The following is a 15,311-nucleotide window of genomic DNA, read 5'->3' on the forward strand; positions in this document are numbered from 1 at the left end:
CGAACTCAAACAAACAATGAAGGTACTGTCATAAAAACATATCTTCTTCCTCCCATTCAGTTTATCTCCGTCTGAATCACAGCTGGAGCCACAGAAAGCTACGCCTCAGGCGCTTGAGCCCAGAGATGGCAGTGAGAGTGGCACCTCGCAGGCTGACTACCAACCTGGACGCACTGCTGCTGTAGTGCGGGAGGACAATGAATAAAATATAAAGCCGAGGGAGGAAATATACCTAGTACGTGTTGAGCATGTCGCAGTGAAAAGTACAGCAGTGAAAATATGGGCCGGAGGAGAGAGATTTGAGCGAGTGCATACAAATGTGCATTAAGCCATCTGCGTCCATGCAAATGCAATTGTCTAGATTTATACAAGTAACAAAGATGAATTTCAGTAACAGTTATGTGAGGGCGGACATGGAGGCATCGGTCCAATTTGTAAAACCAAGACTAGCACATAAATACATTAAAGGAAGAAATGAGTCAGATAAAGAAAGAGCCACCAAAAGGATAAAACACTCAAAGCGTGAGAAACTTAATACGAGAGGTTGTGGAACAAATTAGTGCGGATGAGTGCGGTGATGGTAAACAGAGCAGCCATGAGTGTGAGGCTTACAAGACACAGTCACCCACACATAGGCAAATAATATAAAGACACGATTAAACAAGATAAAACTTCAGCCTTTATTAAACACAACCATTTGCACATTCTGTAGCAGGGCCAAAGAGCCACACGGCACGACGACTGTTGAAGGTTTGCTTTGTAAAGAAGTGTAATTAAATCATCAGAGAATGCAACGTTTAGCTCACATTTCTGCTCATCTGTGGTTTAAACCAAACTGTCAATATAATGCTTGAATACAAAAAAACCTTATATCTGTTTGTGAGCAGATCTGTGCTGTAAACAGAGCTGTACCAACTTATTACTTAAGAAACTAGTTGCATTTATCACATTTTTTAGCTTCTTTAGCTTTGGAAGATTGTTGATTTTGTTACTGTTTAAAAAAAAGTCCATCCATTCATCCCTTTTTCGACCCACTTGCTCCTTTTCAGGGATACGGGAGTCTGAGAGTGAGTAGTTGTCTGTGTGCGTTGCCCTGCGATGGATTGGCGGCCTGTCCAGGGTGTACCCCCCCAAATAACTCGGTTCCACCGAGTAAAACAATGGGATCACGGAGGCCCCCTGGCGCCCCCATGGCACATACAGTGCATACGGAAAGTATTCACAGCGCTTCGCTTTTCCCACATTTCATCATGTTACAGCCTTATTCCAAAAGGGATTCAATTCATTTTTTCCCTCAAAATTTTACAGATAATATCCCATAATGACAACATGAAAAAAAATTTTTTCAAATGTTTGCAAATTTAATAGAAATAAAGAATGAAAATATAACAAAAGTATTCACAGCCTTTGCTCAGTACTTTGTTGTGGCACCTTTGGCAGCAATTACGGCCTCATTTCTTTTGGAATATGAAGCCACAAGCTTGGCACATCTATCTGTGGCCACTTTACAGAACCTCTCGAGCTCCATCAGGTTGGATGGGGAGCGTCGGTGCACAGCCATTTTCAGATCCCTCCAGAGATGTTCAATGGGATTCAAGTTTGGGCCCTGGCTGGGCCACTCTAGGACATTCACAGAGTTGTCCTGAAGCCACTCCTTCGATATCTTGGCTGTGTGCTTAGGGTCGTTGTCCTGTTGAAAGATAAACCGTCGCCTCAGTCTGAGGTCAACAGCGCTCTGGACCAGGTTTTCTTCCAGGATGTTTCTAAACATTACTGCATTCATTTTTCCCTCAATCTTGACTAGTCTACTGGTTCCTGCCGCTGAAAAACATCTCCACAGCATGATGCTGCCACTACCATGCTTCACTGTAAGGATGGTATTGGCCAGGTGATGAGGTGTGCCTGGTGTCCTCCAAATATAGCGCTTGACATTCACGCCAAAAAGTTCAATCTTTGTCTCAACAGACCAGAGAATTTTGTTTCTCATGGTCTGAGAGTCTTTCAGGTGCCTTTTGGCAAACTCCAGGCGGGCTGCCATGTGCCTTTTACTAAGGAGTGGCTTCCGTCTGGCCACTCTACCATACAGGCCTGATTGGTAGAGTTCTGCAGCGATGGTCGTTCTGCTGGAAGGTTCTCCTCTCTCCACAGAGGAACCCTGGAGCTCTGTCAGAGAAACCATCAGGTTGTTAGTCACCTCCCTCACTAAAGCCCTTCTTCCCCAATCACTCAGTTTAGAGGGATGGCCAGCTCTAGGAAGAGTCCTGGTGGTTCCAAACTTCTTCCATTTACGGATGATGGAGGCCACTGTGCTCATTGGGACCTTTAAAGCAGCAGAAACTTTTCTGTACCCTTCCCCAGACCTGTGCCTTGAGACAATCCTGTCTCGGAGGTCTGTGGTTTGCCAAAAATGAAGAAACGAACAAAGGCATCCAATACTCCGGAAGAAAACACCTTTCACAACAATTTCAACCTTTCCTCCTTTCCAACCTGTTCTGTCCACTCCACCTTAGGTCAGATGTAGGTGTAGTTCTGCATCTAAACACTCGGGGAGCACCAGCATGAGTGTTGGCTCTAAGCTCCTCATGCTCCAACCTGGTTGGTAATCAGTCACACCTTTGTTTAGACACACAGACAATGCAGTGGAGGAGCTCAGGGATGTTGTTGGTGAGTGGCTTCAAGTTTATTGAATTTATATGGTTTATTTTTAAAGTTAAGCTACTAAAAGCAAGTATTTAAGTTGGATTATGTGTCATGTTAAAGAACACAGGCTGAGTGCATGTTTGTATGTTATTTTGACCCAACTTTAAGTTAACTCTACATACATAGTGTTTGGCCTTACCATGTGTTTACCAGAGGGGTCTTAGTCAAAGCACATTAGGTTTACAGTTGATTCAATTGATATAAATATATTCTGATTTCATAGTGTAATTTATGTTAAGAAAACATCTCTAAAATATTAAGAGCAATAAATATTGGTTAAGAGTTTTAGATAAGTTTATATATAAAATAAAATGAATAAATAAGTTTATGGGTAAAATACATTGTTTGATTAAAATGGTTAAAATAGGTATATCAAAGTATATGATTTAATTTTACAATTAAAACTAGTTACATATCTTAAGTTGAAACCATTAAATATTAAGTAGCAGAAAATTCATTTATATAAAAGATACATTATTTAAAATATTAGGTCAGATTGTTCATTCATTGGAAAACATTTGAATAGAACTCATTCTTCCTTTTTCTCCTTTTCACCCCTTTTTTTCTCAAGGTTTTCAACCTGCTGCTGCTGCTACAAACCTAAAACAAAACTGAATAAATGGTTAAAAGCTGAGTTGGCCTCACGTCTCACTTGTGCTCCATCCATGTCCTTTCAAGCTGGGCAAGCATTGTAAAAAATAAGCTTGACAGTCTGCAGACAATTCCTTCGACTTCATGCTTGTTTTGTGGTCTGACATACACTGTTAACTGTGGTACCACCAACTGTGGCAATATTTGACTCACAAATGAAGGAGAAAACAACTTTAATAGAAATTGCTGAAAAAAGGGACACCTAATTGAATTTTGCGAGGCATAATCGGAATCTACGTTGAATTACCTTTTAAACGATACATCACGAGACTATGTTCCCATAAATTTGGAAATTACAGCAAATGAGGGGTGGGCCCCCGGGCCCAATTTAAAAAAAAGTGCTCTGAGCATCTCATCGTATTCATTCATAAAGTATTCATACCAAACTGCATTCCGATCTAACGAGAACTAACGGAGAAGTAGCCATTTGAAAAATGGGACCCCCAGGCACCCCGTGACATGTACAGGGTAATGGGACCCATTTAAATATTGGTATGTGCCAATGATTCAGTACCACCAAGCGTCGTAATATTTGACTCGCAAATAAATGAGAAATCGACTTTTGTTTTTTTCCTTTTCCTAAGCCCCAAATCAAAAATCAGGCTCCGAGCGTCGATGTGTACACATCTAGAGATTATAGCTACCAAATTTCAGCCCGATCCGTTCACGAATAACAGAGAAGTACTGATTTTAACTAGTGTACACAACAACAACAACAAAGTGAGTGGTGTTTTGAGTCCGATAGCCTGGCCTAAAAAAAGTAAGAACTATGGTACAGGTGTTGAAAAAATACACACAATGAAAAACATTACCATATTTAATACCAATGTATGGAATGTGGTTCTTGCTGTGACATAAAGAAAAAATAACTCACTTAACAACAAATGGTACATTGTCAGACATAATTCATGGCTGTCATAGTTTCCAAATATTACTCCAATCAAAGGTGTTGTTCTCCACACATGATTGTTTATAATAGAAACATCTGGAATGATCAATTTCCTGCTCAAACTATATTTAATTTCAAATATGTTCCATTTAGAAATTCAGGTGTTTCCATTCCCAGTTTTTATTGTGCCATTTAGATTTTGCGCATTTCTAAGGGTAATGGAAACCCAGCTACACCCAGCCTTTGTTAAAAGGTAAGGTTAAAAACTAAAATAACTAAACAAAATCTTAGGAGATTAAATATTAGCAACAGTTAGCTTTATCCAGCCCAAAAAACAGTAGGAGAGCAACTATCTGAAGAAAAACTGATAATAATACAGGGGAGGCAGCTGAAAACAGAAACATTCATCCCAGTTTCCTCCTCTTAGACTAACCGTTGCATCATTAAGTCTCATCTGTGCAGATGAAGTGAAATTGCATTGTGACCTGCTCCTGTTGCCACCAGTGATCCTGCATGTCTCCCGTTCTGTGCATTGTGTCATATATCATCTCCTTACCGAGTCGTTTTGCAGCTTCCTGTGCCTCAGAAGCAGAATCAGCTACGTAAAAGCGCTGAACAGCCACGCCGCTCTCCTGCATCAGCTTCTTGCTCTGGTACTCCTGTAGATTCAGCCATCGCCGAGGAGTGGACCAGGTGCACTGCAGAAACCAGCAGAGCGATTTACAGGATTTATTAAAGATCAGTGAAGGATTTTTCAAAATCTTTTCCAAATCAGGGCTCGAGACCATGACCTAAATGGTCTCGTATGTGACTTTTTTTCAGAGAGTAAAAATTGTACTTATCAATGTTATCAGCCAGAACACAAATAATGGATTTTATTGGACTGCATCTAAAATCTCTGATATATATTATTATATCAATTGTAGAATACTGTAGATATTATGTTGAAGGTTAAAATGTATGTAACCAATTGGTTAATAATATGAGTCAGTTTTTCTCATACCTACTGTTGCTGCCTAATGTTCTCTGAGTAGCATCACTTGCTCAAGTCTTTTCAAACATTTCACACTACAAAATAAGTAATAAAAGTTTGTATGATTCGTGCTGATATCGTATTGGATCAATATCGGCATCGGTCAATACTCAAGGCTGCAATATCGGTATCGTATCAGAAGAGAAAAAGTTGTATTGGGTGATCCCTAATAGTTACTGTCACCCTCCACATTTATTTTTGGTAATACATCTTGCCATGGTTCCCTTGCATACACTAAACATGTCATGTATAAACTTAAAAAAGAAACCAAATCTTGCAAAACTATAACTTAATTTATTTTCCATAAATGCATCTGTTTGAAATAAAAGGTTTGTCAAAATGTACAATTTTAAAAAAAATAAAATAACACCAATGAATTCAATTCAAAATGAAAACAAATTCTCAGACTCCAAGTATAGCTATATTTATGAACTCTAAAACTAAGAAAAATGACCTGCATTCAATGCTTTTTTGGTTTGGTTAATCTGGTTGGTTGGCTAGAATAGTATAAGAACATAATATAATTCCTCATTTCTTTTTACCTTGTGTATAATGACAATAAAATCATCATATTTTATCCATAATGTGATGTGTTTGATTATTGTCTGGTCATTTCATCTTTTGTAGTTTCACAACTTTCGTTGATCATTTTAAAACAAAAATATATTAATTTACTCAGTAAATTTTGGATGTAGAAATGTAATTAATGACTATACTTATTTTAAAAAATGCCTAAGTACAAGTGAAATTACTGAGTTAGAAATATACCCAAAAAAGTACAAGTACCCATAAAACATAAAAAGTTCCCATAAACTTTCTGTTTATTACTGGACATTTCTTATATAATAGTAGGACAAAAATATAATTTTTACAGTTTTTTGGTCATAGATTGTAATATAATCATCTCTTTCATTCATTATGAAGATAACTTTTACAATTAGAAAAGATTCGTTTTTAACTTTTAAATTGATGGAAAATGTACCAGCTTTTATTTGTTTTTGATTGCTGCAGACACACGATAAGAGTTGAGGTGAATGTGCAGAAATTATGAAAACCAGTGCAAAGCGGTAAAGAAAACAGTGGTCAAGTATCATTTTCAATAGAGTAAGTTATATTTCTGGCTTATTTTAGGTCCTTATATTTAGTTTTTCTCATCATCAATAATTTTACTCTAAATAAGTTGAAAATTACTGAAAAGTAGGAGTGGGGGTAAAAAAATCGATTCACGTAAGAATCTCGATTCTAGTCATCCACGATTCTGAATCGATTCATAAACTTAAAAAATCAATTTAAAATAAATAAATAAACATATACATATATTTTTTATTTTTTTATTTTGCAACATACAAGACAGAAGACAGGAACAAACAACAATGTGATAACCCGACAGCGTACACCCAGAGAACAATGGGATGAAGAGGAAAAATTTACACTAATAACAAAATAAGATATAATAATAATAATAATAATAATAATAATAATAATAATAATAATTCTACATTGACTCAGCCAGCAGCCCCAGCGCCCTAAGAGACTGAGGGGTCCAACCCAGCAGACACAACGGGGCCACGGTACCCACCTCCCCCCCAGGTTCCCTCCACTCCTGTTCTTATGCTACCTTTTTTTTTAAATTCCTGTAGTCACTTAGAGTAAAGACTGGCCTAAGCTTTTACTGAGGCAGTTTTATTTATGGAAGTTATTTCTTGTACATTAAGTGTGCTTTTATTTGTTTATCATGAATAAACGTTACCTTTTGTCTTAAGTTTGCCTTTGTGTGATTACGTCATTGGAATCAGTTTATTTAAAATTACCTTATGCAAACTATTGTTTTGATGCCATAATTTGTCTTAACACACTATGCATTGTGTCAATTTCTGAATCAAGAATCGGTTAAAACGAGAATCGATTTTGAATCGAATCGTGACCATAAGAATCGGAATCGAATCGAACCGTGAGACACCCAAAGATTCACATCACTACTGAAAAGCTATTGATTTAAGGAGGAAAATGACAAAAAATTGGTGCAACGATTTCATCTGAGAAAGTTGGTAGCAATGGAAAAGTTAGTGTGGAGCCCTGTAAATCTTTTAATCCTGACTGATAACAACTGTTCCTCTTTAACTGCTTTGCTCACCTCTGCAAAGGTACTTAACTTATATGAGAACCAAAGATGTCTAGCACCTTTAAAGAGTCAGACAGCTGGGCTGAGCTGAACTGGTCTTGTCATCTCCAGCTGTCGTTATTAAAGAGAAATTTGCTTTTTGATGCAACCAACTGTTTTAGTTCTGAATCCACATACCCGTACGGATAATGTGGAATGGATCCAAATTCTTTCTCAAGAATTATTTTTCAGGAATTCATAAAGAAGTAAAAAAAAAAAACATTAAAGTATAGTGTGTAACAAATTTGGAGGAGAGATTGGACTGAGCTCGTCAAAGGTGCTTTAATGTGTGAAAGGATTAAACTCGGGGTGCTGAAGCTAGGAAGTGATTGTGGACAAATAAAGTAAAACTTTTGAGTACACAACAGCAGACAGCACATCAATAAAAAAATATTAATAACATTCTTTCCTTGAAATGTCCTTGTGACCTTGAAAAACAACTTTTCTTAAAATTTGAGTTGGATTTGTGCCAGTTCTGTTATAAAAGGCTGGGATACACTGTGTGATTATTTTAATCATTGTACTCAGCACCAGCTCAAACTGTGCGACTCAGACGCAGAGCCGGAATGTGCTCACGGTTCATGTTCTCACACTGTACGGACCTACACTCTGACACGATCTGACTGCTCACACTGTACGTTCATACACGACACGTCGAGGTCTTGTTTCCGGAAATGCAACGTACAAATTAGAAGAAGAAGAACACTGAAGCGTCACCATTAAAACAGATGAAGAAGAAAAACACGGAAGTGGAGAGACACTCGCAAATCTCAGGAAAAAGAGCTTTAAAAAAGAAAAGACGGCGATGTGATGGACCAGGAGCTGGACAGACGTGAGTACGACAGTGGTCCTACAGCATGCGCAGTCTGAGCGTTAACAGTCCGTGGCACTGCTTCAACTGTGAGATACCCTCACGAGGAGCGACTGGATTTCAAACATGTTTGAAATCCTTACGACCTACGATTGCTGATCGGGAGCTGGTCGTGAGGTGTTAATCGCTTCTCATGACCCAATGATACTACACGATGCACGACACAATCTAGCAGAGACTCCAACGATCCCACAAAATAGTCGCACAAGTCGAAAATCGGCTCAAAAAGGGCCAAAGATCGCACAGTGTATGCCTGCCTTTAGACTACAAGACATGACTGTTCCAGAAATAGCTGTTTTTCTTGTTTCTTTCTGTTCCCAATGCTGACCCACAGATCAAAGGCTGACAATGTTTTCTTATAGAGCTTGGCGATATGGACCAAAATTAATATATCAATGTTTTTTCCTCACACGTGATGCAGTTTGTATGAAGAATAGACGGGAGCAGTGACCCTCAAAATGATTATATTTACACAAAATACACTTTGAAAAATAAGTACATTTTACAAGCAATATTATCACTTTTAATATCGCCTACAATAACCTTAATAAATCACGAATCATTATATAACACCTAGGCCCACTTTCAATATTTCTGAAGGTATTTCATTGTAGTTTTTATTCTCTAACTACTTTGCTTGGATAGTGGGTAGAGTACTTGACCAAAATTTTAGTGTTGGACCCCTTGACCAGATCAGTAATATATATAATATATTTTCAGGATGCTTTAAGTATTTAAAGACTTTAGATTTGGAAAGTGATGGCAGCTGACATTCTAACTATGTTTGTATTTATGAAAATGTAAAGACTGAATGCCATATAGTAGGGCTGGGCAATATGGACCAAATTTATATCTTGACATCTTTTCTCTAAATTGCAAAACACAATATAAATCCCGAACATTTTTTCAAAAACTCTTCCTAGAAAGTGGATTTTGGGTAAAAAATCATGGGCACAAAATGTCACATAGGTACTTTTATTCGTATTTAGCTGGATGCACAATGTCAAAATGTGAAAAAATGTGTGTTTTTTTTAAAAGGAAATAATATATATATTTACAAAAGTAAATGGTGGTCATCAGTTTTTTTTACAGCAGAATCTCAGACCGTATCAGAGTTCAAATCCACAGCAGCACCAAAGACAGCTGATCAGTTCATTGTTAACCCCAGGTTAAAGACTTTCTGCATTAAATAAAAATAAAAACAAAAAGCTGCTGTTAATACAATGTACTGTTATTTCAGGAGGTGAATTCTGTTATGTTCAGCGTCAAATTGACATTTATGCCTGATTTTGTTCAAAAATGTATTTAGTGATTTTTTTTTTTTTTAAATTAAAGGCACACTGTGTAACTTTTGGCCACTAGGGGAGCTAGACTTGTAACTTTCATGTTAAGCGCCCCTAGTGGCCACAAGCGCTGAAGCACTGTCGCAAAAATCAACAGTCTCCATTGTCTTTTGATTGTGTATGCAGACAGTAGTTGACCTGTAACTTTGAGATAAGGATTGGCTCTAAGGGCTGGGTCGGTCGGGCAAGAGTGTGAAGCGGGGCTGAGCTTGCGCCGTGGCTGGAGGAGCAGCCGCCACTGCCCTCCTCTCCCCGCCGTCGGAGGCCCGGTGCTCGGCCCATCACGCCGCGTCGGTGGCGCACCCGATTAGTCCACCCATTAATCCAACACAAAACAACCATATTGTGCTCTTTTGGCCTGAGGAATCATTTAAAATAACTCATATAACTCTTTAGGTCAAAAAGTCCACGGGGTACCTTAAATTATAGGTTATTTTGTTTTTTTTTAATTGCCAATTCTTTTTCAGGAAGTGAACCCGAAAATGTCTGTCCATTTTCTATGATTACAGAATATTAGAGGCCCTACCATTAGTATGCTAATGAGCAACACAACCCAATCTTCTTAGATAAAAAGTGAAACATCTTCAAGCCAAACTCCAAGTTCAGTTTCCTCAGCTAAGCTACCGGAATCAACAAATATATCACTGGTTATGCACCGTCATGGGGATGATATATACATGCAACACTGCAGCAGATAATGTTAAAAGGTAGAGAGCATGCTGGAAAAAACACCACCATTATTATTCACTAGAGAAGCAACATCAAAAGCTGTGTCACACCAAGTTGGCACGAGTCAATATTCAGCTCTAAACAACAGCCATCGCTGGTTCAAAGGAGCCAGCTGCTTGAAGTTACTTTTTTGCTTGGCAGTGTGGGGGGTAGGGGGTGGGGGGTGGGGGGATGTGCTGTGGGGTTTCAAAAACACCACATCTAACTCATGTTACCAAATAGAGGCTAGTGGGCCTTTTTCCAAGCTGAGAACGACAAGCTTGTTTTTATGATATGATTGGGGGAAAGAGTATGTCATTTTTTTTCTGGTAGCATTGGTCATGGAGCGAGCTCACTGGTACTATCACATCTTTATGTTCCATAAGGTGAAGCACTGGCCAGCCCAAACAGCAAGAGGAAGCTGGAACTTTAAAGCCCTGCACCTCTGGAACTCATTATCATGATGTATCGTGGAGAGGAAAGACTAAAACCAAGACCTTACATGTTTTTAAAATACACGCAGGAGAATAAAACAATAGCAAAAAGTGATCCATATGTCCAGGTTCTCATTTGGGTTATGTGATAACTTGTAGAGCTGGGTATCATATCATGGCCAATTTCCTGAATCGATTTGATTCAGATTAATAAGGATTTGAATCAATTAACCCCAATCAATTTCAATTCGGTACTGATCGATTGATCTTTCCAATAGTATTTTAATATTAATAAAATGGTTCCAAACTTCTGACTTGCATCTGCCATGTTTTCACCAAAGGCACTTTCGCATTGCGCAGGCGCAATGATTGCCAGACTATAGTGCAAGATTACTGGAGTTAGAGTAAAAAATTAATTTCAACACCTATGAATTGATTTTGGAAAATCCAAGATTTGCTCTGAACATACTTCTTGTTGCGTCTTTTTCCAGGTCCCAACTTTTGAGTTCTGAATTGATACTGGCGGAACTGTTGACCATTACCTTTAGTAATTGATGTTAAAACTGAAATTCTCCAAAAATCATGCCAATACCAAGCAGTCTTTGCCAGAGCACAATTTTTCTTTCCCCCTTCCACCTCTCATGGGATCCTGCCCAGAGTCTTCATTACTGGGCAAAATGGGTTGTTTTCAAGCAGAGCAGGGCATATTCATATAGATATTGGCCCCTTCTTCTGCATAACTGAATAAAATATTGCAGGTCATCAGTGGGTCAACCACTCAGTCTGCTCTTTAAATGCACACAAGCCATGTTTTCAGTTTGCGGATGTAAAAGGGAATCTATTCTTACATGTTTATATTCCAAAAACTTACTGATACTGATTATAATGCTTTCTATAAGCAGTTAAAAACCGTTTAAGGGCAATGTAGGGAATACAAATAAAGATAGAAACTAAACGTAAAAGCCAGAATTCCCACCATATAACAAAAAGAAACACTAAAGGTGAAGATACTTTGGTTACTGCTTGGTTTACATGCTCAGTGCTGGAGCCTTTGCTACCAAGATACAGAATCAATCAAATCTGCAGGGCTATTCAATTTCCCAACCTATTAGGATACACGTCAACAATTTCCTTTTCATATTTCCAGGACCCCTGTTGTCAAGCAAACACGAGTATTCCTTATTATTGAGCACCAGAGTTGAAGGACATGCACATGCCTGCCGAAACAAAGGACTATTCAGGAAAAAAAAGGTCCGGCAATTACAATATGAAAACACGTGGCTGTCGTGAAACCCTCTAAACACTGCTGCTATGCAACTGTACATGTGCATGTGTATTCCTTTGACCAAAGTAATGCATCGTAATAACTTTAAAGGTTTTTTTCTTCTAAATCAAATGTTCTCTTGATCTAAAAATCACAAAAACTTGGAAAGGTCTCTTGTAACATGTTCATATAACATGTGGATAGCAATACAATAATCTCTTCAACATCTTTGCTTTTATCTAAAACAGGGAGGGATTTTCAAATATCTGCTGCAAGAGGCACTTAATACACAAAAGGTCAGCAAGTACAAAAACATCTCTCTCTTGCTAAAATCCTGAAAAGAAATGATCAAACAGATTAACTGGCACATACTCACCATGACTCAAAAAGTGGCAAGTGAGGATAAAAAAAGGCCTATGCTCAGTTACCAAAATAACAACTGATGCTTACTGGAGAAGTCAGGAGGGGCTGGAGGTGTCCCCCCAGGCAATGACAGTTACCTTGGGCTAAACACCAGAGAATAGGAAAGAACCTGGGGCACTTTTTAATACGTAGCAGTACTGCACACTGCCTGTATTAAATATGGGCTTAAACACACTCTACTGAAATTTTGCATAATACAGCTTTTTTCATATATATACGAAAAAAAAATATATGTATATGGGTCGATGACTTGACACCTAAATATTCTGTCCAACTGCAATTCTTTTAGTTAAAAAGGTTTAAATACACAAAAAGATACCAAACATGTCTAGAAGTAGAACAGGAGGCAAAGCATTAAGCTACCGGTTTCCTCGCCTTTGGAAGCAGCTCTTAGTCTTAGTATGGGAGGCTGCTACTCTCTCCACCTTTAAGGCTAAACTCAAAACCTTCTTATTTGGAAAAGTATATACTGTATAATAGCGTTACCTAACCACTAAGAACAAACCCCTAGAACTAAAAATAGGAACTAAAATTAAGATTATATAGTAGAAAAGACAGAGTTGTGCCAGGTTGTAGGTAATCCCCCACTTCTGCCACTTGTTGTATACCCATCACACTGCTTACCGACCATTTACATTGATGTCCACCCATACTCATTCTTATTCCACTCACACATAGTTTAGCACCAGGTGTTTCCATTCAGGCAGACCTGCTAATAGTGTATCATGTTTTTCTGCAGTCTGTGCCTTCTCCTCGTCGTTCTCTCTCTTTTCTGTTTCAGGTGTCTTGAAGCTGGAGCTGGAAGTTCCTGGTCTGTAGTTCACAGGATTTGTTGGGTTTTTTCTTTTTCTTTCAAATTTAATGTTTTGATAGCGCTTAGAGATGACTGTTCTTGTAACTTGTGCTACATAAATAAAGTTGAATTGAATTGAATTATATGTCATTGACCCAAATACACACATTTAAGTCAAAATAACTGATTAATAATATTCCCCAATATTTATGTGAAACCAACTGACAAATCACGCGCTACACACACTTGCGTTACGAAATCTCGCTTTGCCGTAGATTTCAGATGTCTCCTTATTCATCTCATCAGAGCTCTTTCTATACTTTCAATAATTAATTTCTTGGGAGAATATATGTGAAAATGTGCGATATTCTCGCAAAAAATGTTGGTGATGGTATATTGCATATTGCATATATTGTATATTGGGTATAGTTATTTGAATTTTGAGAAGTGAATTCCGTCACTTTCATCAGTTAAGTGCGAGTTTGTATCCTAACAAATGTGCTTCTGGTTAAATGATGAAATATTCCCATTAACATAAGGCCTGACCTTGAATTGATTTGAATGACTATGTGTTAATAATATGCGTAAAATTGCAAAGTGGTTCCAAGTACTGGTGTATAACTAAAGAGTACTATTTAGAAAGCTAGATTGTCTGTCGTGGAAAAAAGGATGAAGAGCCAGTCCGCCTTGCAACTAAGCAGGCGGCTGTCCTCGGGCCCCTCAGAGACACTCTTTCAACAGTAATTATCAGCACCACTCTAGAGAGTTAGTCCTTATTGGGCCTTCTTTCTAAATACTGCTCTACTTGCATTGAATCTACACAAAAGAACACACACAATATGTGCTTTGTCACACGGGTGGAGGAAATGGGCAGAAACAAGGTTGTCATTGGCCCAAAGATGGGATAAAGAATTCACAGCAAACTCTACAACACACAAAAGCACTCAACATCATGCAGCAATAAATAAAAGATTCCTAATTAGCAAATGGGATTTTTCAGTGGCAATAACATGAGGACACTCAAGCATACACCAACATCACTTTGAATCAAAAAATAAAGCCATCTCATTTTCAATATCACCATATACTGTATTTCTATGCATCGTGGCCCATTGGGGAAAGCACCAGACTATTACTATTCTCATAAATAACTGATCAACCATTACAGGAACAGGATTGTATGTTTTATTTTAGGTACGCGCAAGTCATGATTTCCACTCAAAAACAATACATACCACCCTGCAGTCCAAGCTGTATTATTGATTTGAAGTTTGATGCTCGAGTCAAGAAGAAAGAAGAAAAAAAACACTGTTAAAGTGCAAGTGAAGTGGAACAGAGTTCTTTTGAGGGAAGTGTTATTCTGTTCAAGAATTTTGCTTTCAGCAGGCTTGGAGCAAAACTCTTCAAATTCAAAGAGTACGGTAATTACACAGAGCAACAAGACAATGGCATGTGAAGGTGGATCCCAGGAAGCCCACCCCAACTTCTGGCATTCATAAATAAATCCCAATGCCATTTATCTTTACTGGTAATGGTACAACAAATTCACAAGTACAGGAAATAACAGAAAGAGAGTGTTTGGGAAAGCTCTTTTGGGGTTTCTTTCCTTAAATAATAGTATCTACCTTTTCTCATTATAATGTGCTGCCATATCAAATATAAAAGTGTGCAGTCATGACAAGATGTTTAAATGTTTCTATGTTGAATGCTAATTCTATTTGATGCTTACCATTTAATTCAAATTATTACTAGACCACAAGCCAATCCATTCATTAGATGACTTCATGATATATACTTAAATATTGGTCCCAGCATAAGAACAGCTTAGTGGATCTGACAAGTCACATGATAACATTCACTGTGGACATAGTGATTTCATTTCTGCTGTATTAGTTTTACACTAAGTCCAACTTTAAACAGGATTGAGTCCAGGAGCTAGTGACAAAAATGAGGTGATATCACAATGAAAATCGAGAACAAACTAGAACAAAAATGTTTTTTAATCATGTTTTTAATTGAAAAAAACGTTTAACTCATTGAC

General features: G+C 37.9%; 1 protein-coding gene across 1 annotated transcript in view; it reads right to left on the bottom strand.

Annotated features, from left to right (window-relative positions):
- Window positions 1–15,311, bottom strand: part of suclg2 (succinate-CoA ligase GDP-forming subunit beta) — a 179,348-nt gene that overhangs the window by 141,481 nt on the left and 22,556 nt on the right. Inside the window, exon 2 of the mRNA XM_028447646.1 lies at window positions 4,797–4,938. Coding sequence (XP_028303447.1) covers window positions 4,797–4,938 — 142 coding nt within the window. The remainder of the gene's footprint in view (window positions 1–4,796; window positions 4,939–15,311) is intronic.

This window comes from Gouania willdenowi, chromosome 5 (genome assembly GCF_900634775.1).
Source record: "Gouania willdenowi chromosome 5, fGouWil2.1, whole genome shotgun sequence".
Lineage (NCBI taxonomy): Eukaryota > Metazoa > Chordata > Actinopteri > Blenniiformes > Gobiesocidae > Gouania > Gouania willdenowi.